The 27,009-nt window shown below is 45.7% G+C and overlaps 1 protein-coding gene across 1 annotated transcript in view; it reads right to left on the reverse strand.

Moving 5' to 3' along the window:
- Positions 1 to 302: 302 nt before the first annotated feature.
- LOC147718271 (nicotinamide N-methyltransferase-like) overlaps positions 303 to 27,009 on the reverse strand; it is a 69,917-nt gene continuing 43,210 nt past the window's right edge. Inside the window, exon 3 of the mRNA XM_086966671.1 lies at positions 303 to 986. Coding sequence (XP_086822797.1) covers positions 551 to 986 — 436 coding nt within the window. The 3' untranslated portion in view covers positions 303 to 550. The remainder of the gene's footprint in view (positions 987 to 27,009) is intronic.

Consider the following 27,009-nt stretch of genomic DNA (forward strand, 5'->3'; position numbering starts at 1 on the left):
TTTCAATATGTAACACTGACTGAAGTAGAATAAACGAACCCTTAATTTCCAAAATAAATATAAAGAAAGCATGAGACTATGGTCAACCTTCCCAAATATTATTTTTTTTCAGAGATGAAGCGGAATTCGTGGCGGACCTCTGAACATCTGAAAGATTTTTCCTGAAAAGTGGGCACTAGTCCAGTCAGGCCTCTGGTTTAGAAATATAATTGCCTGCCTGAGGAGCCAGGTCCTTGGGGTTCACAATTAAAAACAAAACACCAGAAATGAGAAGTTCTTGAAAAGAAAGTCATCAACAGGAGTTAGGATTACATCATTATTTATTGATTATATTTATGCGCCAAATACTCACTAAGAATTTTATTCACTATTGTTGCTCAACATTGCCCAGCGTTATGGACTACTTTTATTTTTTAGCAATATTTCGCTAAAATATTAAAGAAATAATCATCATTTTAAAGAAATCCGAAAAACAATAATTTGATGCTCAGCTGAGCTTACTTTTTCATCATTTTGCCCCTGGGCAGTTTACATTTTAGCTACTGTAGGATTACATTTCTCTTTCTTTGCGAGCCTTAAAAACAGCAAAATATTTAAAATCTGCTACATTGTACAAACTTTCTGTTTTACGAGGATAAATGTATTCTTCCACTATGACAAAACCAGCCCCCTTGAGAGCCTCCTTCAGAATATCCTCATCCAAACTGAAAACAGGAATCTTGAAGTCGCCGCACATGAAAAAAGTTGCGTAGAACTTTGTAACCATTATCAGATGTCCTCCGGGCTTTAACAGTGTGGCAACATTTCCCAGAGCTTTGCAGTAGGACTTCTTATCTGGGACAAAGTGCTCTACACAGTGTGCCAGGAGCAGACAGTCAGCCTGGGGGTGGATGACAGGAGACAAAGGGTTACAGCTCATGACGTCATATTTCAGAACTCTTTTGACTTTACATTTTAACACTGGTTCTTTCTCAGTCCATGTTTCACTAAAACAAAGAAAAAAAAAGTTGATTAACATGCTTTTAATTGTTGACTGACTCATATGTTGTAATGTGAAGAAAACCATCTTCATATCAGTTATGGAAAAATGTATACACATTTTCAAAATAGAATGTGCTTTGCACTTTCTGTCTCACTCTTCCCTGGAGCAATCAGTATCACTGCTTTATTAACTAGAAGTACATTCAAATGTCATTGCATTTCTGCCTTCCCTGGATTTCTAATAAACATGCTGGTGTCAGTTTTGCTTTTTGGAAGTATTGGTTTGCTTCATGTAAATGAACATTCTGTACCTCGGGAATGTGAAAAGATCCATACTTTGAAAAGTGTTTCAATAAACCTTCACATCAACTCAAATTCTTCATCTGAGCATGATACAGTGAAATCTAGGAGACTCACTTACACAAAATCCACAGAGTGCATAGATACACTTCTACCTTGATTTCAAGACACACCTCACAGAGATTCCTTCTAGATACTGATACATTGGAAGACTGGTGTCCTCCGGCCCCTTAACCTCATTCAAGCCCAATTCCTTTCCACTGATTTCCAAGGAAATCCTCCTCAAATGTCTTCCACACAAATGCTGCTGGCCTCAAAACAACACTTTCACTAAAACCTCAACATTGTATTTTATCTGTAAAAGAAGCCTGGTTAAATGTCTCCTCGGTTTATTTATAGAATATGAGAGTGTGTCCATAAAAATGAGCCCCAAAATATTGAGACTGTAAGTGTAAATAAGTATGTCCATCCAGCGGGAGCAGAAACAAAGGAGGGTAAAAAAAGTGTGTTTCTAATCTTAATTCCCTTAGGGTTTTTAGACATAACTACAGCCTGAACCACCGAACAGAATAACACCAGATTTGGCAGAAAGGTGGGTTCAGCTGGATCCCTTGGAGAAGGACCAACATAAACTTTGTTTAAGGGAATACAAGCTAGCTATTATAGAGGAAAAGAGGCATGGGCGTCCGCAGGGGGAGCAAGGAGGGGCGCTTGCCCCCCCTGGAGCGACCCTCCTTGTCCCCCCCTGTGGACGCCCATGAAAACAGTCACTTCAAGACGAGATTCTCACTCTCTTTCCTCTCCTTTCTTTTATTTGCTTCCCTCGGAAATGGATCCAAAAAAGAGACGCTTTTGCTGGGAATGTCATATTTTTCTGATATTTTAATTCCAAAGTGCAGCATTGGGAATAAAAGGCTAAAAAGATGAAAAATAGATAAATAACTAAATAAAGTAAGACAGTGTGGTAGCAAACTGGCCAAACTGATTTTATTCACACTGAAACACATTAGCGCCACTTTTACAGAGTTTGCCACTGAAGCGCTATTTTTGTTTTCTTGTCTGTTTTCCCTGGACTTGGAACAAGTACACCAATCCTGGAGGTACTGCAATCTGTGGATTGGAAAACAAAATGTGTGCTGCGGCTCTGCGTCCAGGGATGTGGTCTTTTTACCATACTGCTTACGTTTAGTAAGGATATAAGCAATGGCCATTGAAATGGGTCCATTCAGGGCCCTGTAGTCGTGTCCTTAACTTTTCAGAAAAAAGCACTCACTGATTTCTGAATAAGTGCAAAAGCATTAAGGTAACCATTTTGTTCCTGCTTACATTTCCCATGGTTTGCTAAATGTTGCATTCCCTATAAGTGTTAGCTTTTTCCAGGATGTTGTTACTTTTTTTTTTTTGTAAGCCGCATATTGCTCTTGTCTAGTGCGTAATTTAAATTGAGCCGCATCCAGGTGTTTATAGCGGGCAACAATTGGGTTGTAGTTGAAGACAGTGGGAGTTTTTCTCAGTGGGGCAGTACAGTGTTCAGTGGGGGAGAGGATGTGGCACTATGGTCAGAGCTGCTGAATTTGGAACTGGGAACCAGGTTCAGCCTTAATAACCAGTCCACCAGACCACTCTCCTGCGAGAGCACAATCGCATGCTAGACCGTAGAAGGCTTCGCAACACCTTCGAAGTCCTGGTGTCTTCACACCAGCAGGTGCACCCTAGCATGACAAGTGTAGGTTAACTTTCAAGGCTTGTCCACCACTATCCATGCTGAAGTTCACCTCCAGTCTGCGGGCAGGCCTATGAAGCAGCATGCCCTAGAACAAGTCACTGAGGTCACAGGACCCTTGAGAAGGACCAGCTCTAGTGCAGTGCAACCAGTGTGACCGCACCAGTTGCTGACTTTAGGTGGAGGCATCATGTTTGCAAGTATATTATGGTTTTAAAAACGCTTGCTGCCTCCTTCCTGGCCTCCAGCAATTTTCGGGAACAATAAAAATGTCATGATGACTCTGGTGATTAATGTTCTTCCTAGAGAGAGCAGAATTTTTTCTAGTGGACTCATGGAAAGGTAGCTCAGAGGGTTAATGTACCTGCTGCAAAGAACATGCGCCATGCAGATCACAAAGTGCACATAATGTAAATAGGTCAGTAGGCTTCCGCTTTTGTCAGATCCTTTTGTTACTTGCAGTTTATAAGTTAAAATCCTAACTTAGAACAGTGAGCTATTAACTGTCATCTAAGAGCTGCATACAAACTGCAAGGTATAAATTAGAGCGTTATGTTCACCCCCCCCCCCTCTCCCCCCAGTCTTTGATTATCCTAATGTCCCAAAAAGTGTTCTTTTGGACAGAAATCATTTCTGATTATTAAGGAAAACCCGCACCATGGTATTACGTTTTATATTCCGGGTATTGTTTCTCCAGACCAATCACTATAAAACTATACGGGCTACTAGTATGGTTGTCATGTGACTCCTACACCTTGTAGTCCTTGGTCTTATGTAACTTTTCTATACAGTGATTTACACACATATTGATTGTCTCTGTGTAATGTATGTGATGTAAAGTGCTCTGACACTCTACAATGGTATGAGTGGCGCTGTAAGTCAAATTAAGTGCATCTGAGAGAGAGTGGTTATGGAAAATGGGGGCACAGTTAAAGGGTGGTAGTGAGGGAATCCATGGCAGAGGTGGTCATTGGGGGGCACTAACAAACATTAATGCGTAGGACACCACTAGTGCTATGGCCTGGCCCTGCCCTTGAGGCCAGTCTGCCTCACCCATAGGTACCTCCATTGGCCTTGTTTCAGCAGTAGTAGCTGCAACTCACCAGGGATTGGCAATGCAGGACTTGCACACATACCAAACTAAGTTAGCAAACTTAGTCACCCAGCTTCATTCACAAGCACTTTTACCATGTGCTGCCTGCTGCGGGGCCACTGGGATAAATTATGCTGCAAAGGATGACAACATTATGCCGTAGTGTTGACTATTATGAATTATGCATAAAAAAAATGCTGCAGCGTAATGCAGTATATTTTCAGATATTTCATTATTTTGACATGTGTAGACATGCTAACAGTCTCTGGAAAGATTTTGCCTTATTTGTACCAGTGTAACATACAAAGGCAGCAGTGAGAAAGGTGATCAGTCAACCTTTACAATAGGCCATCCACTCCGCAGCAACACAAGTCACATTTTATATGAACTTTTTATATGTTTGAGCTACAAACAATTTATTCGTTCAAATGGTCAGATCATGCAGCAGATCTTGCATTATGAGGCAAATAAGGCAGAGCCATAATTTTGGAGAAAACATTTGCAAACTAGGATATTTTGCCATTCATGTCTGAACTGCTGTTGTGGAAAAAGCGAGTAGTGCTGATGCCAAACTCCATGGCTCGGAGACAAATGGCTTGTGTTTCCACATTTTATCGTATTTGGTACATTTTATGATTAGAAGCATATCCCCCTTTGTGAATATATTTTAATGTCAATAACTCATTATAACCTTAAATAATCATGTGTATCAATTGGTTGATAAAAGTTTAAACTGGGCAGTGAAATGCCAAACAAATACAAAGAATTGGGATGTCTGCGTATTCTGGCCACACCTCTGGCTCCACCCACAGATCCAATCCTTGGGTTATTCCTGCCCTTTTATTCTCCGCCCACTTTTCCCTTACTTTTTTTCCCCTACTTCGACCACTGTGTAAGACTCAGTATCCCTGGACCTGTGATGGGCCGCCGCTGCGGGCACCCCATGTGCCACACATTTACGGTGCCAGGCTTCCGCATCAGGGAGATGGCCATTATTGTATCCCTAAACGTGGGCACGTTGTCAGTGTGACATTGACTACACATAGAGGGAATCTAAGTTTCTTTAAAAAAATATAGATAACATTGGACCTATACATTTTATTTTGTATAAATTGATTGTGAAATTTAGCAATGCCCGGTCAATTCTAGTAAAGGGAGCACCCATTGGAGAATCACTAGCGTGTGTGATTGCTGAATTATGTATTACTAACTTTGACGTTGTGCTTTAACTTTAGATAAAAGTTATCATGAATTCTAGCACCAAGAAGCCAATATTGGTAAATATTTGTGCTACAAATAATCCCTAGCATACACTGTGCATACAATATATTTATTCTGGTGCTTTAATCATAGGCTGTTGAAGTATTCTGATAAAAATAGAATCGTGCTGAAGACAGCCTTGATTGGTGTTGGATCGAGGACCTGGAAGTCTGCACACCTAGCACACCTAGCACAAAGAGATAAAGCACCTTGTCAGAAAGTTTAGCGTTTTCCCTACAGGTGGTGTTTGTTGGCCTGTGGCAGGTTCGGTCACATGTCCTGGATTCCTGGCATTTAATTGAGTCTATCCCAGTTCTGCGCCCCAGTGTTTCTTGTGGCCCACCTGGCACACATGTTGGAGGATAGTGATGATGTTAACATTTTGCCCCCCCCTGGAAAAATTTCTGCGGACACCCATGAAAAGAGGGCCTATTTCTCTAAGAGTACTGCTTCTCTCAATTCTCCCAGAGAGCTTTTTAAAATCATAGACTCCCTATCCTCTCCCCAGGTAGCCGACCCTATAGTGGAATCCCAGGAGCTGTGCGAGAGTATCTCGGCCTTCTTCCACTCAATGATCGTGGATATCCATGGCACATTGGAAACCTTGAGCTTTGGCTTGGGATCTCCTTCTACTCCTGTTCCTTTTATAGCCAGGAGTTTGTCTGGTGGAGCTCTTCCGAGTCTCCAGTCCTTCCCGCTTCTTACCCCTGAGCTGATAAACCAGATTTTGGATAACATCAAATCGGGCTCCTCCTTAGATCCCTGCCTGCTTAAAGTCCTGAAGGCCTGTCGGGAAGAGGTTATTCCCCCCCTCATGAAGGTCATGAATCGTGTGATCACAGCAGGAGTTTTTCCTTCCTTATGGACGATGGCGGTTGTTAAACCTCTTCTGAAAAAGCCCACTTTGGACCCAGAGGTTCTGAAAAACTTCCGCCCCATCTCACTTCTTCCTGCCCCTGCAAAGATGCTGGAATCCCAATTTAACTGGCAACTTAGTTCCTTCTGGATGTCTCCCAGCATGGTTTTAGGAGATCTCATAGCACCGAATCCGCCCTTAGTGTAGTCGTCAACAACATCTGCTCCCAGGTCGATAAGGGCAACACTACTCTTTTGATCCTGTTAGACCTGATGGCAGCTTTTGATACCTTGTCTCCATCTATGCTAGTTGCCCGCCTCAGGGAGATGGGGGTTGGAGGCCCTGCTCTGAGCCTTCTGGCTTCCTTTCATAATGAAAGGGAACAAAGAGTGAAGCTGGGCCAGTTTCTCTCTGCCCCTAAGCCAGTGCATTGTGGGGTCCCCCAGGGCTCTTCATTGAGCCCTACCATCTTTAACATCTATGTGGCCCCACTTGCCAGGGTAATTAGATCTTTTGGGCTGGAGGTGCTGTCGTATGCTGACGACACCCAAATCATGGTCTCTCTCACGCAGCCTGTGAAGGACTCTGCCCTGAATTTCAAGAACTGTATGGAGGCTGTGTCTCGGTGGATGATACAGAACTTCCTTAAACTAAATGGGGGGAGAACAGAGGTGCTGATTTTTGGGGGCAGTCAGGAAATTTGGTCAAATGACTGGTGGCCGCCCTGACTTGGGGATTGCCCTCCTCCCAGGTCAGTTAGCTAAGAATCTAGGGGTGCTAATGGACACTGGGCTTTCCTTTGAAAGTCAGGTCAGTATGACTGTCCCCACCTGCTGTGGCATGATCAGGGTTCTTAGAAGGATTGCCCATTATCTTTCCCCTGATGCATGGAAACATGCCACCGTGCCATTAGTTTCCTCAAGACTGGACAACTGTAATGCCCTTTATGTGGGCATAAATAAGAGCCTTATCCATCGCCTGCAAATGGTCCAGAATGCGGCAGCAAAGATGGTTCTTAACCTCCCCAGACTTGCATCGGCCTCGTCAGCCCGGAGAAGCCTACATTGGCTTCCCATCCAGTCCAGGATCTCTTTTAAGATTCTCTGTCTTGCCCATGGGGCCCTTCATGGTACAGACCCAGAGGGGATCAGGTCTCTTGTTCGCTCTTATCCCCATAGTCGATCCCTTTGTTCTTCTAATAAAAATCTTCTTGAGGTTTCTAGGTTTGTGAGAGCGAAATGGGCGGACAGAGCATTTTCCTCCGTTGTGCCCAGGTTATGGAACTCTCTCCCTCCTGAACTTTTAGGGCAACTGTCGCTTGCTCTCTTCCGCAAAGCATTAAAGACCTAGCTCTTTTCTGAAGCCCACTGGTAATTGCCTCCATCGGTGAATTATATATCATTTGACCTGCTGCGGCGCCTTGATGCCCTTGGGCTAAGTTGCACGAAAAAATACTCCGTTCATTCATTCATTCATTCATTCATTCATTCATTCATTCATTCATTCATTCATTCATTCATTCATTCATTCATTCATTCATTCATGATATCCATAGCTATGTAAGATCTAATGGTTTGATGAAGGCATGTAGGTATTTAGGGTGCTCTGATGACTGATTATGTTGAAGTGCTGATAACAAAGCTTTGTTTAAACAATTGGTTGAATGGCTGATTGTTACTGCTGTTGCTAGAGTTGCTTAACAAGGCCAAACTCAAGATGGATTTGAGCTGGAGAGGAACTCACCTAAATGCACTTATCTGTATCCTGTCAATCATTTCATCATTTCAGAATCTCTGCCTTATACTGCCATTCTTGGAAAAGTGCTTGTTGGTATACATTTAGAGGCCTTTACTTTTAAGAGCGGCTGAAGGGTCAGCGCGTTCAGTTTCCTTGACAAGGAGATAACAGTGTAAATTAGGGACCTCTCCTTCTGATTAATAACCTGTTTTTTAAGTGTAAAATATCCTCTCAAGTCTAGGTGTAGGCCTAGATATTTGTGTTACACTACTGATTCGAGGCATGATTTGTTCAAAAAGAATCTGGGGGCAGGGCTCAGGAGAATGTTAAGTGACATTTTTTTTTGTTTTTGCTATATTTATCTCCAGGTCATTGTTTCTTTCATAGTGTGTTCAATGATTTTTGTAATCCCACTCTGATTTGACTAAATGAGATGCTATTATATGAGAATGATAAATGGATCTCAAAAGGAGAGATTGAAAAAGTGCATGGCCAAAACGCTCCCTTGCTTTAGTACTTGAGAAGTGGGTATCATTCTAGATAAAGTTGAACCATCCTCTAGTTTCACATGTCGCCACATATTTGTATAATGTAAACAGAGAAGGGCATCTGGTATCCCCCAACTTTTTAATTCGAGTCACAGTTGCTGGTGGGTGATTGAATGCAGTTTTAAAAATTTTAAAGGGAAAAAAAATGTATATTGTAATTGATTGATCTGATCTGAAAATTTGCCGGCTGTTAAAATGTTTGCTATTTCCTTTTGAAGCCTGTCTGAGTCAGAGGAATGACATTGATTTTGCCTGACAGATGATTAAATCTTTGAGCAGCTTACTGTGAAAATTAGAGTACGGAGTTCCTCAGTGGGTCATCGAACACAAATGAAGGTGGCGTATGGTGAAAGGTTGGACGTAGATCCTATGTGGAGGGGAATTACTCCTTTTGGAACTAGGGCCCTCACACACCCAGCAAGCTAGGTGTCATGCTTCATCATATGGGTCTGGTCCTCATCGGGTCGGCGCTACAATACTCGCTGAGCACCGATAAAAGGGATCTTTGGCAGAGATTGTTTGTTCCTTGCCATATAGCTGCCGTGGGTGTAAGGGGCCTAGTATGTGTAGATGTCAAAGTGAAGTGTGCAGATTAAAACAGGGGTGGGATTCCTCTAAATGACTTTATTTCGGAAGGAGCCTAACCTGATTAAAAAGAATATAGGAGAGGCAAAAATCAGCCTACAATGTGTCATAAATACACTCTACTCCTAGGTGGTCGACATGTTTGTCACCAGATAGTCAGGAATGATCTGTGGCGATTCCTCAGGACTGTGTGTGAAGAAATATCTACAAATTAAAGGTAATGTGTGCAACTATATACCATGCAGTGGTACTACAGGAGTATTATCCGCAGGTAAGAAGGCAATCTCAACTCTGTAAGAATGTGCTTCATCAGTTGCAGTAGGAAAAAGACACTCGTGGTTGACCTACCCGGCTCCGCTGCAACTGGGATGGTAAAGCTTAGCCTCTGAGTCAAGTTGGGTGATCAGGCAGTAATTTGCTGGGTTTGCTCGGGTTCCCGCTTTATCTATAGGATTTATTTTTGAGTTCCACAAGTTTTCTAAGATTGCTCTCTTTAACTGTAGTTTGATGAAAAGCAGGGCCAAAGTGCTAGATCATAATTATATGTCCTCCTTAAAGATTGCCTGTTAAAAGCTGTTTGGACAGGGAGCCCCTTCGCGATGTCCCTTGGGTAGAGTTTTTCTAACTTGTGCCGGGGGATATGACTTTTCATCTTTGATTGAGTCAGAGGAATTAAATACAAGTGAAGATTTTTCTGACCCATTGATATGCATTGATATGCATTGATATGCATTGATATGCATTGATATGCATTGATATGCATTGATATGCATTGATATGCATTGATATGCTGCTGTTGAGTTTTGGAAAGAGTGGTGGCAATGTGAGAGATCCATGTTGATTATGAAATATTGGAGTTGTTTAAGAGTTTTGTTGTTATAAAATGACAGTTTATTAATTTCCAGATATTTCTGGGATTGCAATCCTTAGCGGCATGTATGGTTTATAGCCACAATTTGTCTATGGTTGCCTTTTATCTTTTCATAGTTGGTTTTTGTATGCTTTCTAAAGTTCCTTTAAAGATGTCTTGCTTAATTTTTTTGTGCTCTTGTCAGCTATATGCATTGCTTGGACAAGTTGGCTCTTGCTATTTCCTTGCTCCGATGGTCTGCTAGATTTTGTTCTGGGGTCTTGAGAACTGCATAAGGAGCTTTTCTTGTGGAGTGTCCCAAACTTCTTGGCGTGTCATCTAGCGTATCTGTTTTAGGGTTTATAGTAGAGATCAAACCCACTTCTGGATGAGCAGGTTCATGTTTCCAGCAGCAAGGTCTGACATTGGTGGTCACTGCGTGTACTATACTTGATTGAATAATGTTTGATAAATGAGATCAAAGGAAGTGAAACTATTGTGTAATCAAATTTTTATTTTTATTTATTTATTTTTAAATTTGTATGATGCGCAGCTACCCGAAGGTTTCCCGGCGCCTATGAACTCGTGAGACAAGAGATACAAGCAGAGAGTTGAGAGCACTTTTGATCAAAAAGCCATGTTTTTACGTCCTTGCGAAATTTAAGGTAGTGATTTTCTAGACTTAAGTTAATTGGTAGGGAATTCCAGAGGGAGGGAGCCTATTGTGTAATCGAATAACAATTGATTGTGAATTGAGACCATGATATAGTAGCATGGTGGTATGTCTCCAGTAAATCTCTCATTAACTATCCGCATGCTGAGGAACTTCAGCGATCTGGTGAATTGCTTGCTTGTTTGGTCATGCCTCCTGTGTTTTGTTGCAACCTGGAGCGGGACAATCCATAAGGTGTTGTCAAAGTCAAGTATGTTCTCATTCTCTGAGGTACATTTAATTTTGATTGAAATGTCTGGTCAATATTATGTCCTATTTGAGGTTAGATCTTTTTGTAACTTGAAAAAAGGGATAGCTCCATTTTTGCCATACTCGGATATATGTACGTATTTATCAGTAAGATTGGGGGTCTGGGAGACTGAATGATGAATTCAGTGACATTAAGCTTAGCTATGCCTTTGAAAGCTACTTCGATATTATCAAAGTGCCGGATGATAGGAAATCATACATCCAGTTCAGGTTTGGCAGCCTGTGATCAATGTATTTACAAACTCCTGGCTGCACAACAAAGCACAGCCAAAGGGCTGCCCTTGTTGTCCCTGTCCACAAGAATCCATTGCCCATTTTCTCTTTGCATGCATAGCATATACCAAACCTAAGAGCAAATGGCTCTCTCCTGTCTGTAGGGAACTTGGTACTCAAGATTTTAGAGTGGCCCTGCGCATTCTGAAATCAGATGCAAGACCACAATTTGTGTGTACAACTGCGAAGTATGTGGGCACATCATGGGCCTTCAGAAGAAGGGTGTTGCCTGTCCCCGGTCTATCCCTGAGAGCTGTTGATATGATTAGTTGACCATAGAGCACACGTACCATAAAGGTTAGTAATCCTAAAATGTAAGCAATACTTTTTCAGTCCCGGATACAATCAATTTAAAAATGTTGGTATTGTCTTCTAGTATAAAGATTGGTGAATGTAACCATTAGCATTTGCTCTTTAGTAACTTTTTTTGTGCCAAATGTGCACATCTATGTTCCTTGTAGGTAAGAACATGTGATTGAATCATTGACCTGTTTGACTGATGAATATAATCATTAGTATCCAAGGCATCTGTATTTCAGAAACAGGACTTTGCCAAGTATGCACATCAACTTTTTGTTTGCACTTTAGTAACGGGAATTTGCCAAATTTGTACTTCAATCTTCTTTGTTGGTTGAAACCTGATTTTTAACCAAATTATAACTCCTATTACTGGTGAATGTAATTGCTATCATCCAACATATTTCCATTTTAGAAACTGGACCTGCTTAGCTTGCACATTAATCTTCCATGTTGGCTTGAACCTGCGACTTAGGACACGCATAGTACCTGTAGTTTTTAAACCCATGCTTTTTAACGTGTGTTAGTTCAACTTTTAAACGTATCACCACATTTAAACTGCATTGTTTTAACAATTGATGTGCACTGTTTGATTTAAATTGACATGTATGAAACCTATTTCTCAAATCTTTGTTTCTTTTATGTATTTTACTGAAATAAAGAGTTTGATGATGGTATGCAGTAAATCTTCAGTGTTGAGGTTTAACAAGACTGATATGTAAACTGCAAGGCCTCCTTTCAGTCTCCCCTGAGTCTTCTATTAAGAGGCTGGGATTTGGTATGACAGAAAACCTTGTAACTCTAGACTGTGACCAAGTTTCTTGTAAAAGTGATGAAGTTCTGGTTTAGCCAGGATTGGGGGCGGGGGGTAGACTATCTTGTAGCACCTGTCCAGCTCCTGCTATGTTCCATGACAGTATTTTCAGAGCTTCTTGTTCTGCTGCCTGGGCCTGTCATAAGCATGGCTGTGCATTCAAGACCAAGGGTAGCTCGTTCCATCTGGCTGCCATTTTGCTGATTGCAGGTGCATTTAAGGAGTTATTTTCTGTGGCGAGAAGTGAGGACCTTCAGGCACCTTTCAGTATTTATTTTGCTGCTTAAGGTCATTCACTTCGCCATAGAGAGACTCTTGCACCCTTTCATAAACACATTCAAAAACCTACACAGATAGTGTGACACCAATTCATAAACATACAGAGACTTTCACACCCCCTCACATACTCATACAAAGCTTCTCACATCAGGTCACATACCCATTTAGACACCTTTATACCTATTCACATACATATACAGAGACTATGACACCCTGTCACATACCTATAAGTACAATGTCACGTCCTCTCAAATACCCATACAGGCACCCTTATATCCATTACATACTATCACTCATATAGAGACTGTTATAACCATTCATATAGTTGTTCAGATGCTGTGAGAAGTTGGCCTGGCATATGCTGTCCACTATCCTAGTGGCACCTTGCACCAGTCCAAATGACCCCTTATTGATGGTAGGGTAAAGACAACCTTTACAGAAAGCTATCCTTTGGTAGTTGTGAAGAGCAGCCTCCAGGCTAAGTCTTGGAGGAATGTTTTACCAGTCTATAATCTCTTGAATGACCAAATGAAAGGAGAACCACACCAGGTATATATATAAAATATATGTATTTATTCTAAACACATCCCTCAAGTCTCTTTATGAGGCTAGAGGCAAAAATAAATAAGGAAAACTTAATATCACACAGTAAATTAGCACAATATACATTGAGCCCCAGGGGCTTACCAAACCATATATTATGAAAGTGGTATAAGAACCATGACTTGCATAGACACAAGGCCTAGAACCTTTAGAACTGCTGGGGCCACCAGGAAACACCCAAAGTAGTGACACAGGGGATCCACGGGGGATATGTGCAGTGTGTGAACACAGCTGCGAATCACCATTAATTGCTATAGGGAAGTCACGGTTGGATTTTAAAAGATAAGGGACACTTAGAGGAGGACTTTGAACAAACCCTTTTAGACTTAAGGGGTCCTAGGGCCAACACCCATGGGAGCACCAGAGTACTCAAGTTACCTCACCCAGGGAAGCCGGGTGCATAGGTGTCTTTTGATGTCGTGTTTCGTCATAGTTTTCAATGGTGATCTGCTGCAAAGTGCTGCTGCCATGTAGGGGAAAGTGTCCAGTGTGATCCAAGTCGGCATCGAAGTTGAGAAGAGCTTGAAAGATGAGGGGACATAGTCTAGATCACTAGCCAGTGACCAGGAGCACGATAGGCAGATGCCCACTGATGTCGGGTGATTTCAGGTGAAGAAGGTGAAGCTTGACTCTTCAGCCACAAGGACCAGGAGGCCTTGATGATGACCAGGATCTGGAATCGAGCTGTCCCATAAAAGATGTCGAGTGCTGCATTGTCGGTTTCTGGATTGGACTCAACAAGCCCTGGAAACAGCAACCCATGCAGAAAGCAGAGATAGGCTTCAGTGCAGACCATCAAGGTCTGAGAGACTCACCACTTGGTAGGGAGTCAGGGCCAGTCTGGTAAAACCAGGAAATCCCAAGGAAAATCAGAACGACCTTTGTGGGGACCACCAGTCAACGGACCAGGTATCGCAAAGGAGCCTCAAGCGGAAATGCAAGAAGCGGGCTCACGGAACACTCTTGGCCCACAATCTTCAGTGCGGCTGGTTCTCGGGGCTTCTGCTACAGGTATTCCAAAGCACAATTCAGGAAATCTCAGGAATTCACTGCACTTGCAAATTCGAATGGTGTCCAGGAGTTCAGGTTCCACGTCACTCGTGAGGGGTGCGGGTATCAGCTTTGCTGGGGACTCGCGTCAGACTTAGAGAAGTTTAGAATTCCACTTCCTGGGCTGCAAATTCTTTGGAGTCCGGCAGAATCTTCAGAGATGCAGACTGGCAAATTCTTCATTGGTGCCTGCTTGAGCAGGGAAGTCATTGCTTGACCCAAGGGAGATTCTTCTGGCCTCTAATATTTAGTAGAGCATTGAAGTTCAAGGATTCAGTTTCAGAGTTTCATCCAGGTGTAATCAAAAGTCCTGTTGCCAGGGGTCCCTTACTTATACTAAAGAAAGGGGTCGGACATACTCTTGGGACCCACCTATGGGAGGGTCTGGAAAGAGGGGTGGCTACACCCATTTCCCTTGTCCAGTTTTGCACCAGAGCAGAAGCTGAGTGTCCCTCAACCAGGATGTACTGGACTATGCACAGGGACACCAAATGTGCCCCCTGTGCACACATCAAGGCACTCTCAGAGTGCACCCACCCAACCCCAATACACTAAAGCCTGCCTGGGAGGTGGTTACACCTCCCTGTAACAGGAAACCTATTGTCCAGGCCTCCCCTGCCGGAGTTTTGTCCAGCAGCAGGAGGTCAGATGTGTGTCTGTGGCTACAATCCATTTTGTGATGCCAGGGATCATTTAAACTATTACCGGGCAGACCAGTGTGTACATGACTCTCCCTCTAGAAGGGTGGAATTCTACCCCCACCACTAGGACTGGGGAGGATAGGATTAACAAGTGTTTGACACCAAACACAACATGTTTCTATGCAGCCATTCTGAAGTTAGCATTTACTGCAAGGTTATAATGCACTTAAGAGTATATGGTCTGGCTGCATCACAGAACATCCCCAGAGAATAGATTCTGAAGGCTGCAGAGGGGCTCTGCTCATACGAAGGCACCCTCTCACACAAAACCAAGCACCCTACCTTCAGGATTGATAAGGCCTGCCACAGGGGTTACCTATATCTTAGTAAGGGGTGCATGTACCACCTTACCCAGGCTGCAGTAGCAGTCCTGTGGTGTCATTTTGGAAGGCTTCCCAGAGGTGGCATAATATATGATGCAGTCCCTGGTAGGCATCTGTGGTACCTAAGCCCTTAGTACCAAGTGTACCATATCAATCAATCAATCAATCAATCAGTGACACTTATAAAGCGCGCTACATACCCGTAGGGTCTCAAGGCACTGGGGGGGGGGGGGGTGCCGCTACTGCTCAAACAGCCAGGTCTTCAGCTTCTTCCTGAAGGAGAGGTGGTCTTGGGTCAGGCGCAGGTCGGACGGGAGGGAGTTCCAGGTCTTGGCGGCCAGGTAGGAGAAGGACCTTCCTCCTATAGTCGCTCTTCGGATGCGGGGGACGGCGGCGAGGGCGTGGTTGGCTGACCGGAGGTGGCGTTTGGGAGCGTAGAAGTTGACTCGGCTGTTGAGGTAGCTCGGGCCTTGGTCGTGTAGGGCTTTGTGTGCGTGGGTGAGGAGGCGGAAGGTGATTCTCTTGTTGATGGGGAGCCAGTGAAGGTCTCTCAGGTGTCCGGAGATGTGGCTGGATCGTGGGATGTCGAGGATGAGTCTGGCTGAGGCGTTTTGGATCCGCTGGAGTCTCTTCTGGAGCTTGGCGGTGGTCCCGGCGTAGAGGGCGTTGCCGTAGTCCAGTCGGCTGGTGACGAGGGCCTGGGTGACGGTCTTCCTGGTCTCTGTGGGGATCCACCAGAAGATCTTCCGTAGCATGCGTAGGATGTTGAAGCACGCCGAGGAGACGCTGTTGACTTGCCTGGTCATGGAGAGGGAGGAGTCCAGGATGAAGCCCAGGTTTCGTGCATGGTCTGTCGGTTTGGGTGCGGTGCCCAGGGCGGGAGGCCACCAGGAGTCGTCCCAGGCGGAGGGTGAGGAGCCCAGGATGAGGACCTCCGTCTTGTCCGAGTTCAGTTTCAGGCGGCTGGTCGTCATCCACTCGGCTACCTCTTTCATCCCTTCGTGCAGGTTGGCTCTGGCGGCGGCGGGGTCGTTGGTCAGGGAGAGGATCAGCTGGGTGTCGTCGGCGTAGGAGATGATGCTGAGGTGGTGTTTGCGTACGATGGCCGCGAGGGGGCTCGTGTAGACGTTGAAGAGGGTGGGGCTCAGGGATGATCCTTGGGGGACGCCGCAGATGACTTCGGAGGCCTCTGACTTGTACGGTGGTAGGCGGACTCGCTGTGTTCTTCCGTTGAGGAAGGAGATGATCCACTCCAGCGCCTTGTCCTGTATTCCGATGTTGCTGAGGCGCCGTATTAGGGTGCGGTGGCAGACCGTGTCGAATGCCGCGGAGAGGTCTAGGAGGATGAGGGCCGCTGTTTCTCCATTGTCCATCAGGGCTCGGATGTCATCGGTGGCGGCGATGAGGGCGGTCTCGGTGCTGTGTTTGGCTCGGAAGCCGGACTGTGAGGGGTCGAGGGATCCGCTCGTCTCGAGGAAGGCGGCCATCTGCTTGTTGACGGTCTTCTCGATGACTTTGGCTGGAAACGGGAAAAGCGAGATGGGGCGGTAATTCTTGAGGTCGGTGGGGTCCGCTGTTGGTTTCTTGAGTAGAGCGCTGAGTTCGGCGTGTTTCCAGCTTTCAGGGAAGATGGCGGTGTCGAAGGATGTGTTGATGATGTCTCGCAGGTGGGGTGCGATGACCGCGTCGGCCTTGTTGAAGACGTGGTGGGGGCAGGGGTGATCCGGAGTGGATGGAGTTCATCGTGCGGATGGTGTCTTCGGTGCTGATCGGGGTCCAGGCGTGGAGGGTGGTGGTGGGGGGGGTGGCTGGTCGGTCGTGGTGTGCGTTGGTTGGTTGTTGAAACTGCTGTGTATGTCCGTGATCTTGTTGTGGAAGTATGAGGCGAGGGAGTTGCAGAGGTCTTGCGATGAGGTGATGTCGTTGTTTCCTGCGCTGGGGTTGGAAAGCTCTTTCACGATGTTGAAGAGTTCCTTGCTGTTGTGTGCGTTGTTGTCCAACCGGTCCTTGAATGCTGTTCTCTTGGCGGCGCGGATCAGCGGGTGGCAAGTTTGTAGGAGGTCCTGTTGTCCGGTGTCGGTTCCCTTTTCCAGACTTTCTCGAGGGCTCGGCAGTTCTTCTTGGAGCTCTTGAGTTCGTCGGTGAACCATGGGGCCTTCTTGCTGCCGGGTCTGCTAGGCGGGGTCCTCAGCGGGGCGAGTTCGTCCGCGCAGTTGCTGATCCACTTCGTGATGTTATCGGCGGCCTGGCTGGGGTTCGCTGAGCTGGCAGGAGGGTGTTGGCTCAGGGAGGTGGCGAGCTGGTCTGCTGTGATCTTGTTCCAGCTTCTGCGGGCGGTGTGTTGCTGGTGTTGGTGGGTCGTCGTTCTCTTGAAGGTGAAGTGGACGCAGCTGTGGTCCGTCCATTGAAGCTCTGTGGCGTGGCTGAAGTCGATGTCTGTGCTGGATGAGAAGACGGCGTCGAATGTGTGTCCGGCGAGGTGTGTGGGGGTGGACACCAGTTGCTTGAGTCCCAGGTTGGCGAGGTTGTCGAGCAGGGTGCTGGTGTTGCGGTCGTTGTTGTTCTCCAGATGGAAGTTGAGGTCTCCCAGGAGGATGTAGTCAGCGGAGGGGAGGGCATGCGGGCTGATGAAGTCGGCGATGTCCTCGCTGAATTGCGTGCGTGGTCCAGGGGGTCGGTAGATCAGGGTGCCTCTGAGGGTGGTGTTCGGGTTGGTGTGGATCTGGAAATGCAGGTGTTCGGCGCTGGTCAGGGTGTTGTCGGTGCTGGTCGTGAGACGGATGGTGTTCCTGTGGATGATGGCGATGCCTCCTCCCATCTGGTTGGCGTTTCGGTCCCTCCGGACGATCTTGTAGCCCTCTGGGATAGCGATGGCGATGTCGGGAGCTGAAGAGGCGTTCATCCAGGTCTCCGTGAGGAAGGCAACGTCAGGGGCTGTGGCGTCTAGAAGGTTCCAGAGTTCGATGGCGTGTCTGTGGACGGAGCGGGTGTTGAGCAGGATGCACTTGAGGTGGGTGCTGCTGGTGTTCGGCTTGGCGGGTGCTGGTGCGAGGCTGGTCCGGGTGCAGAAAAACTTGCAGGCGTGGCAGCTGAAGGGTCCGTGGGTGCGTCTTGGAGTGGCTTGGTGGCATTCTGGGAGTCGGCCGGTGTTGAGTGCGGTGAGGGTGGCGGCTGAGTACGTCAGGCGGGTAGGTCGAGATCTTCGAGATCCAGGGGTCCTGGCGCTGGTCGCGATCCGGTCGCGGACGGGCGCAGACGGGTTTACCTTTGGCGCGCCTTCGGCGCACAATCGGCGCGCCCGCTGCGCGTGACCGCTGCGCGTTTGCACGGTCGCCATTTAAGGCCAAGTGCGCGGGTGGGCGGGGCAGCTGGGAGGCGGGAGCGGGGAGGGTTACAGAAGACAAAAGGGGCGGGGACAAGCGGCGGTGGCGGGAAGGGAGGGCGGGGGGCGGCGCGGTAGGCGGACAACAAGGAAGGAGAGCAAACACTTAAAAAATGCAAAAACAGGCACAAATTAGCGCAAAAAGCGGGGAGAAAACAGAGATACACAAGTTAAACAAGGCAAGCACAAAAAACCGTCAAAACAAGGGAAAAAACGCTCGCAGCGGCGGCAGCCGCCAAACGAGGCAGCAGCGAGGCAGAGGGCAGGCAAGGGGCACACGCAGCAGCTGGTGGCCGTGCGGCGCGGGGGTATCCCACAAGTGGGTCACACTCACCTGTGTCGCACGGTCGCCATTTAAGGCCAAGTGCGCGGGTGGGCGGGGCAGCTGGGAGGCGGGAGCGGGGAGGGTTACAGAAGACAAAAGGGGCGGGGACAAGCGGCGGTGGCGGGAAGGGAGGGCGGGGGGCGGCGCGGTAGGCGGACAACAAGGAAGGAGAGCAAACACGTAAAAAATGCAAAAACAGGCACAAATTAGCGCAAAAAGCGGGGAGAAAACAGAGATACACAAGTTAAACAAGGCAAGCACAAAAAACCGTCAAAACAAGGGAAAAAACGCTCGCAGCGGCGGCAGCCGGCAAACGAGGCAGCAGCGAGGCAGAGGGCAGGCAAGGGGCACACGCAGCAGCTGGTGGCCGTGCGGCGCGGGGGTGTCCCACAAGTGGGTCATATACTATTGACTCACAAGTGTACCCCAGTAAACAGACTGGAGTGTACCTATAGTGCATGGAATCAATTTAGAGAGGAAGCAGCTAGGCTGGGGCCTGAATAGCAGGATCCCAGCCAAACTAAGTCACAAACCATCAAAACACCAGGAAAAAAGTAGGGGCAACCATGTAGTCAGATTCCACCTTCCTACATAACCCCCTCAATTGAAAGGAGATTAGGCTAACCTTGCCCAGTTAAGCCTTCAATGAATACGTGGCCATGTAAGGAAACACCTGCACATGCATGGGAGCCCCCTTTCGTATGGTCCTCTAAGCAATCCCTCCCCCTAAGGGTATGAGAGGGTCTCTACCATGGGGTCTCCCTACCTGTGCTATGTGTTGGTACAGTAAAAGGCTGGTGAGGTGGCTGAGTGGGGAAGTGAGGCCCTAATAAGGTTCTTCTCAGCTTTCTCAGATCACTGGTCACCATTGATGCCTTTTTTTCCATGACTGAGTTGCACTATGCTCTAAGGGTCAACCTCTGGCTGCCTACAGCTGGGTGGTGGGTCCCATTGGGTGAAACACTGGAGGGACATGATAGGTTTGTGAGTGAGCAAACAGTGAGACACAAGTGGAAGGAAAAGCGGCAGCGGTTGCAGCTTTGGCAGCTTTGAGGAAAGTGGCAGCTTCGGTACAGCGATGCACCAGAACTTTGTACCTGGAGCACCGTGAGCGCCGTGAGCACCGTGAGTGTTGTGAGTGCCGTTAGCTTGAGTTTAAGCTGAGACCTGTGGAGACATAGAGCCGAGTGACAGAGCTGAGCTGAGTGCCGGAGACACCTGGGCACTACTGACTGCACCACCATTAACTGATTGTGGATACTGCTCGCTGTATGTATCGCTGTATCTATTGTATCTCACTGTATCCGCTGTAACACCCAGGTGGGGGCAAAGCGGGAACGTGGGCACTGTTCCCGCGTTACACAGAGACAAAACCAGTTGAAAGCAGGAACTGCATCCGCCTCTGTTGTGAACGTATCTAGGACCCTAATTAAATATTCCCGATTTATGCCCTTATGTGGTTATGACAAATCATATCCTTATAGAGGCATAAGAATCATATCCATATTTAGTCATTGCCAAAGCAGTCGAAATACAGCAAGGCTACTTCCATAGACTAGTAGAAAGTACAACGCGTTTTTTAAACAAACCAAACCTCCAGCAGGCCGGGAATTCCCCCTGCTTTTGTTTTGATTTGTCCTAGAAATCCTGAGAGTCCTGAAAGAACTGCCAGTTCTTAGTGACAGTTCTTAGTGACGTCTTATATCCAACCTTAGGTCAAACTCTGCACCTTCCAGGTATAAAATAACCAGCATTTTCCTTAAGTAACACGCTGTGGTTTGGAGCAGAGCGGCTATCTACTTACCCAAAGCCCAGCTGATGTGAGTGCTGAAGGAAGCCGACCCTCCCATTGACGCACTGACAGAGACGCTGTCTTTTCTCCTGCCGAGAAATCCAGCTCCAGTGTTCCCAGTCACCCTTGCGGGTTGCTGGGAGATCGAGTCCTGGGAAAGAGATATAAGACCTCCTTCATTCTAAAACCAAGGTACGGAGCTGATTAGACCCTTAGAGAACTCTTGAACCCGATTCTTTGCAAAACTAACTTAACTTAAACTGCAGCTCACTTACTCCTCCCCACGTACTAGGCTTAGGTTAGGTACACCGGGGTAGGCGTATTTTAGAAGCACCAGTTGAGTACGTTTAGTCACCTTTTATCATTGTATGTAACTGTATATATTTTATCCGTTTTAAGTATCATATGGCTCAGAAACCATATAAATGCTTTTACAGTATCATTTCATAATACTCCTTTTACTGTACGCACTTTACTTTCTGAGTATTGCAATTGTGGCAATTTACTTCTCTTGCATGAGAAAGAAGACTGCTCAATAAATAACAACTTTTATTGAAAACGCCAGTCTCTCTATTTCTCTGCACTCTTGTGAAACTAAGCATGCACGATTGACTGAGTGAAATAGATATCTATTGTTTTCACACAACTCTGGAGATATACTCCTTTTTCTGGAGGGAGCAAAGTTGTCATGTTTATGCGGTTGTCAGAAACTAATCCCTTCTTGTCTAATCAGGAAAATTAACTCCTTCCTGGTCATTCAAGAACGTTTCTAGTGACCTTTGAGCTAGCTGGCATACCTTATTAAGTCTAACATATTCAGTAGAGACCTAGTCAGTAGAGACCTAGTCGACCCAGTCCTATGTCTAAACTACCGTTTATGTTATTTCAATGCGCAGAGCCTATTGGGAATATTGGGAATATAGGAACTACACTACACCTCGAGGACTGAATAAATCAATTATGCTTCCTTTCTCTTCTCGATGTGAACCCTGTTTCCTGTCAGAACCGACATCGCGAAAACCACCATTTTAAATATACTACTACCTATTTCAAATCTTTCTTTACTCTACTTGTCTTTCCATGCTAAATGCGCTACTTGTATACACCATTTATCTTCCTTGTATAATGCAACTTTAATTTGTTATTTGTGGCACCTATTTTACCTTATTATATGTTATATGTTGCATTAACGTTTTACTCAAAAATGCCTCTCAAATACTACTGCTACGCCTGATGCATGAATTCTGTTTCCTTTGCCTCCTTATTTACAAAGTGTCATCTACGCTCAATATGATGTCATCCAGTTCATAAACCTGAAATTGGTCTCTTTTCAACCCAATTATACCCTACTACCCTATTGCACTGTTTTATTTTGTGTCCCAAATATTCACCAACGGAATTTGTGGGTTTTTGCTTTTGTTTATGTATTATCTTTTTTCAAACTAATGGATATGCTACTATGGTAAATCTAACCTACTACATGTGATGACCGCTGGTTCATCACACACCATTCCTCCTTCTACATTATGAACCTTATATTAACTACTAATGTAAATTGATCGTACAATGCAATCGCATACTGACATGTGTATTTCACTTACATTTAAGAAGCCCGCTTGTGTACATTTATTATTCTTATATTATATGCTCTACATGCTTCCTGCCGCTCCTTATGTCTCTACTCTCTTCTTGTCCCTTTCTCTCCTATCCTATTCCCTGGCTATTTTTCATTGCCTCCTCAATCTCCCATGTTTCTATTCCTACCTGTGTGATTCCCAAAACATATAGATTTGTTGCCTCTCCCATGTGTCTTTGTTGTAAATATGATGTGCCTTACTAATCTAAACAACTATACGTTGTGTGCCTTTACTCCCTTCTTTTTCCCCCTCACTCCCCACCTACCCATTTCTCAGTTACTCCACAAACTAACAAAATTCACTTTCCTCTTTCTTCACTGACCTTATTAACATTCCTCTTTTCTTTCATGGGAATACACACCACCCTCCTCCTTTGCAAATTATGAAAGCATGTACAGCCCTGAGGAAGCCCCAGGCTGGTTGGCCATGCAAAGGGGTGAAACACGTGTTGGCTGTTTCTTCACTCACTCTTACGGATAGAGTGACAGGACTATCTTAAACACGTTACAAAAAAAAACAGTACGTGATCGGAACTTTTACAGACAGAATAGGTGAAACTAATCTTGCCCTGACAATCCTGTTGAACCTTGCTTATATTAGGGGTAAGGCGTTTCCCCCAGTCAGGGGCAAGAATCAAAGAAGAGAATTTTCACTCATTTTAGGGCCAGTAAGGGATCAGGACCGCGCACCCCTCATCTCTAAAAACATTCCAGCACCAGCCAGTTTATGGCTTTCTTTTTAAAAATAAAATGGTATCTGGTGGCAGTGGTGAACAGAAGCCATACCCTGTGGAGGAGAATGTACCAGATGAAAAAGCAACCCATCACATGGAAAGATTTCACCATCCCTGCCAGAGAAAAGTAAATCATGTCAACGTACGTGAAGGGCATTTTTTGTGTTAGAAGAACCTCTCCAGGGATACATCAAATAAATATTTATGTGGAACAACAAGTGTGCTGACATACCATTCCAGTAGTTGACCAGAGCTGAGGGGGAGTGCAATAAACCATAACCCCTGGGGCCTGATGTATTCTTTAAGGGCCATCCTCCCTGAGCCCATTAATGGCCCTAGGACCCCATCTCCCAAGCTTGGCTTACTAGATTGGTCCCACTGCCAGGATATAGTGGTTTCCCTGCCTGCACTAGAAAGTGGTACAAAAGGAGGGTGGTGATGGACGGATCTGTTGACTGGGAGTGAGTGTTTGATTAGTTCAGATGCTCCGTCCATCACCACCCCCTTTTGCACTAGAAAGTGGGTTTGACAGCCTTTAGGGCCTTGTGACCAACCCCCTTCAAATAGGGGGACAGTCCCTGCAGCCAACCCACTATCATGCAGAGCTTTGGATTGGATTTACAGACGGTGTTTAAATCATACTTCACTTTAAAAAAAAGAAAAATCACTGAAAAAAAATGAAGGTTAAAATAATGTTATACTTAGGATAAACTTTCAGTTACAACATATTGTAGTTGACACTCTAAGAACCCCTGAAATTCACCAGTCATAAATATGGTTATGTCAAGTAACTATAACATGGGCCCTAATGTAACAATGACTCATGCCCTCGCCATGCACTGCAAATCACCCCGTATGTTGCATCACTCATGACATCTTCAATGACATCATTGATAATATCACCGCAACATTTACAGTCCAATTATTGTTGAGAAAATGGTGCATTAATTGATAACTGCAGTTTGAGTACAGGAAGAAATTTTTTTCTTCCACTCATTTAATCGTCTTTAATGGTAAAGGTGATTTTTCAGTTACTGTTCTGAAAAAGGCTTTTTTTTAGAAAGTTTACATTTGTGTGTTTAAAGCATATCCTTCCTGTTACTGTCCAGAAACATATGACTGTGAATTGCTTCCCTATTGTGTGTCTTGAATGTGGACAAAGCAATACAAAAGGGGATGATGGACCGGGCGTTTGAGCAAGTCAAACACTCCACCCAGTCAAATGATCTGGGTTTAATCCATCAGAATTCTTTAGCTCACTCCCCCACCCCAGTTCAGTCATGGCCATATGCAAATCAGTCTGACCCTGTGCCTCATGGGAACAGTCCAGCACAAACTGCCAAACCATGACTTCCCTGGACCGGAAACAAACATCCTGGGACTGGTTTTGGATTCATAATCCTCATCAGCCAGGCAATCTTGAATCCAGTGGCAAAGTGAGCAAGGGACTCATGTCCGAGCATACCCTGCCATCTTAGGGCGAACAAAGCAATACAAAAGGGGATGATGGACGGAGCGTTTGAGCAAATCAAACACTCACCCCCAGTCAACTGATTTGAGTTTAACCCATCACAATTCTTTAGCTCACTCCGCCACCCTAGTTCAGACATGGCCATATGCAAATCAGTCTGACCCTGTGCCTTATGGGAACAGTCCAGCCCGAACTGCCAAGCCATGTCTTCCCTGGACCAGAAACAAGCATCCTGGGACCGGTTTCGGATTCATAATCCTCATCAGCCAGGCTATCTTGAATCCAGTGGCAAAGTGAGCAAGGGACTCATGTCCGAGCATACCCTGCCATCTTAGGGCGAACAAAGCGATACAATACATATATGTGTACAGACATTGGGGAAAGGTACCTGGTATAAATAAAGTAAATCTTCCTAATATGATGGTTGGGATGGAGTTGGTCCCTACCCTGAAAAAATGTCAAAGGACCTGATCTGCAGTACACATAAAGGAACTTAATACATGCTTGCCCTTGCCTTTTTCCCCTAGACAGATTGTAGCCAAACCAAATGTAAGGGAAACAAACTGGCCAAAAGCTAGTTTAGGAATAAGCAAGGACAGCCCCTACACAAAGACTGACACTGGTTATAAGAACCTCTCAATATAACACTCCTGGGCCTTTAGAAAGTTTCAGAAGAAGCACTGGAGAAGTAAGACTGAACCTGCTTGCTTTGAACCCAGCATCCCAAGAAAGGAATCCAAGCGTAAATTGATCTATGGGTATACAATATGCTTCCAGAGGCCTTCCTGCAACTGTCCAATTTTCCAGAATTAGCTGGACCTGCCTGAGCCATGCTTACATCTTCTGTACCCTTGTTTAGCATCATTGCGAACTATCCCATGCCAAAAACTCAAGCACAGGTGAACCTGAGGCCGCACCATATGTGGTGGTTATGACAGGGGTCCCAGAATTGGAGGCTCCTGGAGAGGAATCCAACTGGTCGTTATTCAACAAGGTCCGCCATTGACTTAACCAAAATCGGCCTCTACCCCCACATCGTTCAAGTAAGATCCTGACGGTGCGGAGGGTGGCACCAGAGGAAAACTGTCCAGGGAGATTGTGTGTTGATCATCTTTGCGGATCCACACATTGCTGCCCATGTCTGCTCATGGGACACCCAAGATAAGTTCGAGGGTATAGCTACCAGGCGACTTTCCTTTTTTAATCCCCCAAGGAGCGGCCCCACTCGGGACCATGTAGTTGATAGTAACTGGTATGGAACAGGGCACCGTGACTGGGGTCGGAAAAGGGGACCCTGGGGGGAGCAGCCAACCATGGAGCCAGCACGTAGGGATAACTGGGGTGGCTTTCCGATCATAAACAGGTTTAGCTGCCTGGATATTATGGATTGACATGCAAAATCACCAAGTCTCTTAAATAAGGCGAAAGTGGTTCCCACTGCTGTGAACAATCCTGATATTAGGAAAGCGGGCCCCATAGCTGCCTACAACTCTGATAACAGCAGGACTATAGAAACCATTCAAACAAAGTTGCCAATGGGCAATGGTTACAATAATTCACCCCCGAAATTAGTTAGCTCCTTTAACGCGTCTGGTGAGTCTATTGCCTGTGCGCAGGGTGGGAATAATGGAGTTACCCCTGACATGCCTGTCACAGATCATAGGGTTATCCATATGCTATCCTGGAATGTGGCTGGGTTGCAAAAAAAGATGCTCCTGCCAGAATGGAATGCGTTCATTGAGAAATTCGATGTATGCATGTTCCAAGAAACCTGGAGCTTGCTCCCAGTGTACAAATCCAGTTATGTAACTTTCTACATGCCCGCATCAAGTTGTGGCAAGGGTAGACCAGCGGGAGGATTGCATATTTGGGTAAAAATTGGATTGAACTGGGATATCACTATCCATGATTCAGCGACTAGGGATATCTTACATCTCTCTTTCGCAGGACACATTAAGGGAAGTAGGATAAATCTATTTAATATCTACTCTAGAGGGACTCCGAGGGACACAGCTTCATGCACATTGACATCCCTAGAAGAGGTATCAGCCAAATTCCCACCAACCTCTAAAATTATAGTGGGAGGGGATTTTAAATGTACATTCGAACCCCTATCTAGGGACGATCCCCTGGGTTTAGAGGAGGAGGACTCCATGGTCTATCCCAGCCCTGACATTAATTCCAATTAGAAAATGGTCAGCAAGGGCAATCCAGATCAATGCCTTGTCCATGGAATTTAATTTAAGAGTGCTAAATGGCAGGACAACTTCTGACCGCGAGGGAGCAATGACCTTTAATAGGCTCAATGGCCCGTCGAGAATTGATTACATCTTACTGGATGTCACACTGTGGTGCGACCGAATAGACATGGAGGTCATTCCCTCCACAACCCCACAACCACAACCCCTTATGTA

Source organism: Lissotriton vulgaris, chromosome 4_1, assembly GCF_964263255.1.
Source record: "Lissotriton vulgaris chromosome 4_1, aLisVul1.2, whole genome shotgun sequence".
Lineage (NCBI taxonomy): Eukaryota > Metazoa > Chordata > Amphibia > Caudata > Salamandridae > Lissotriton > Lissotriton vulgaris.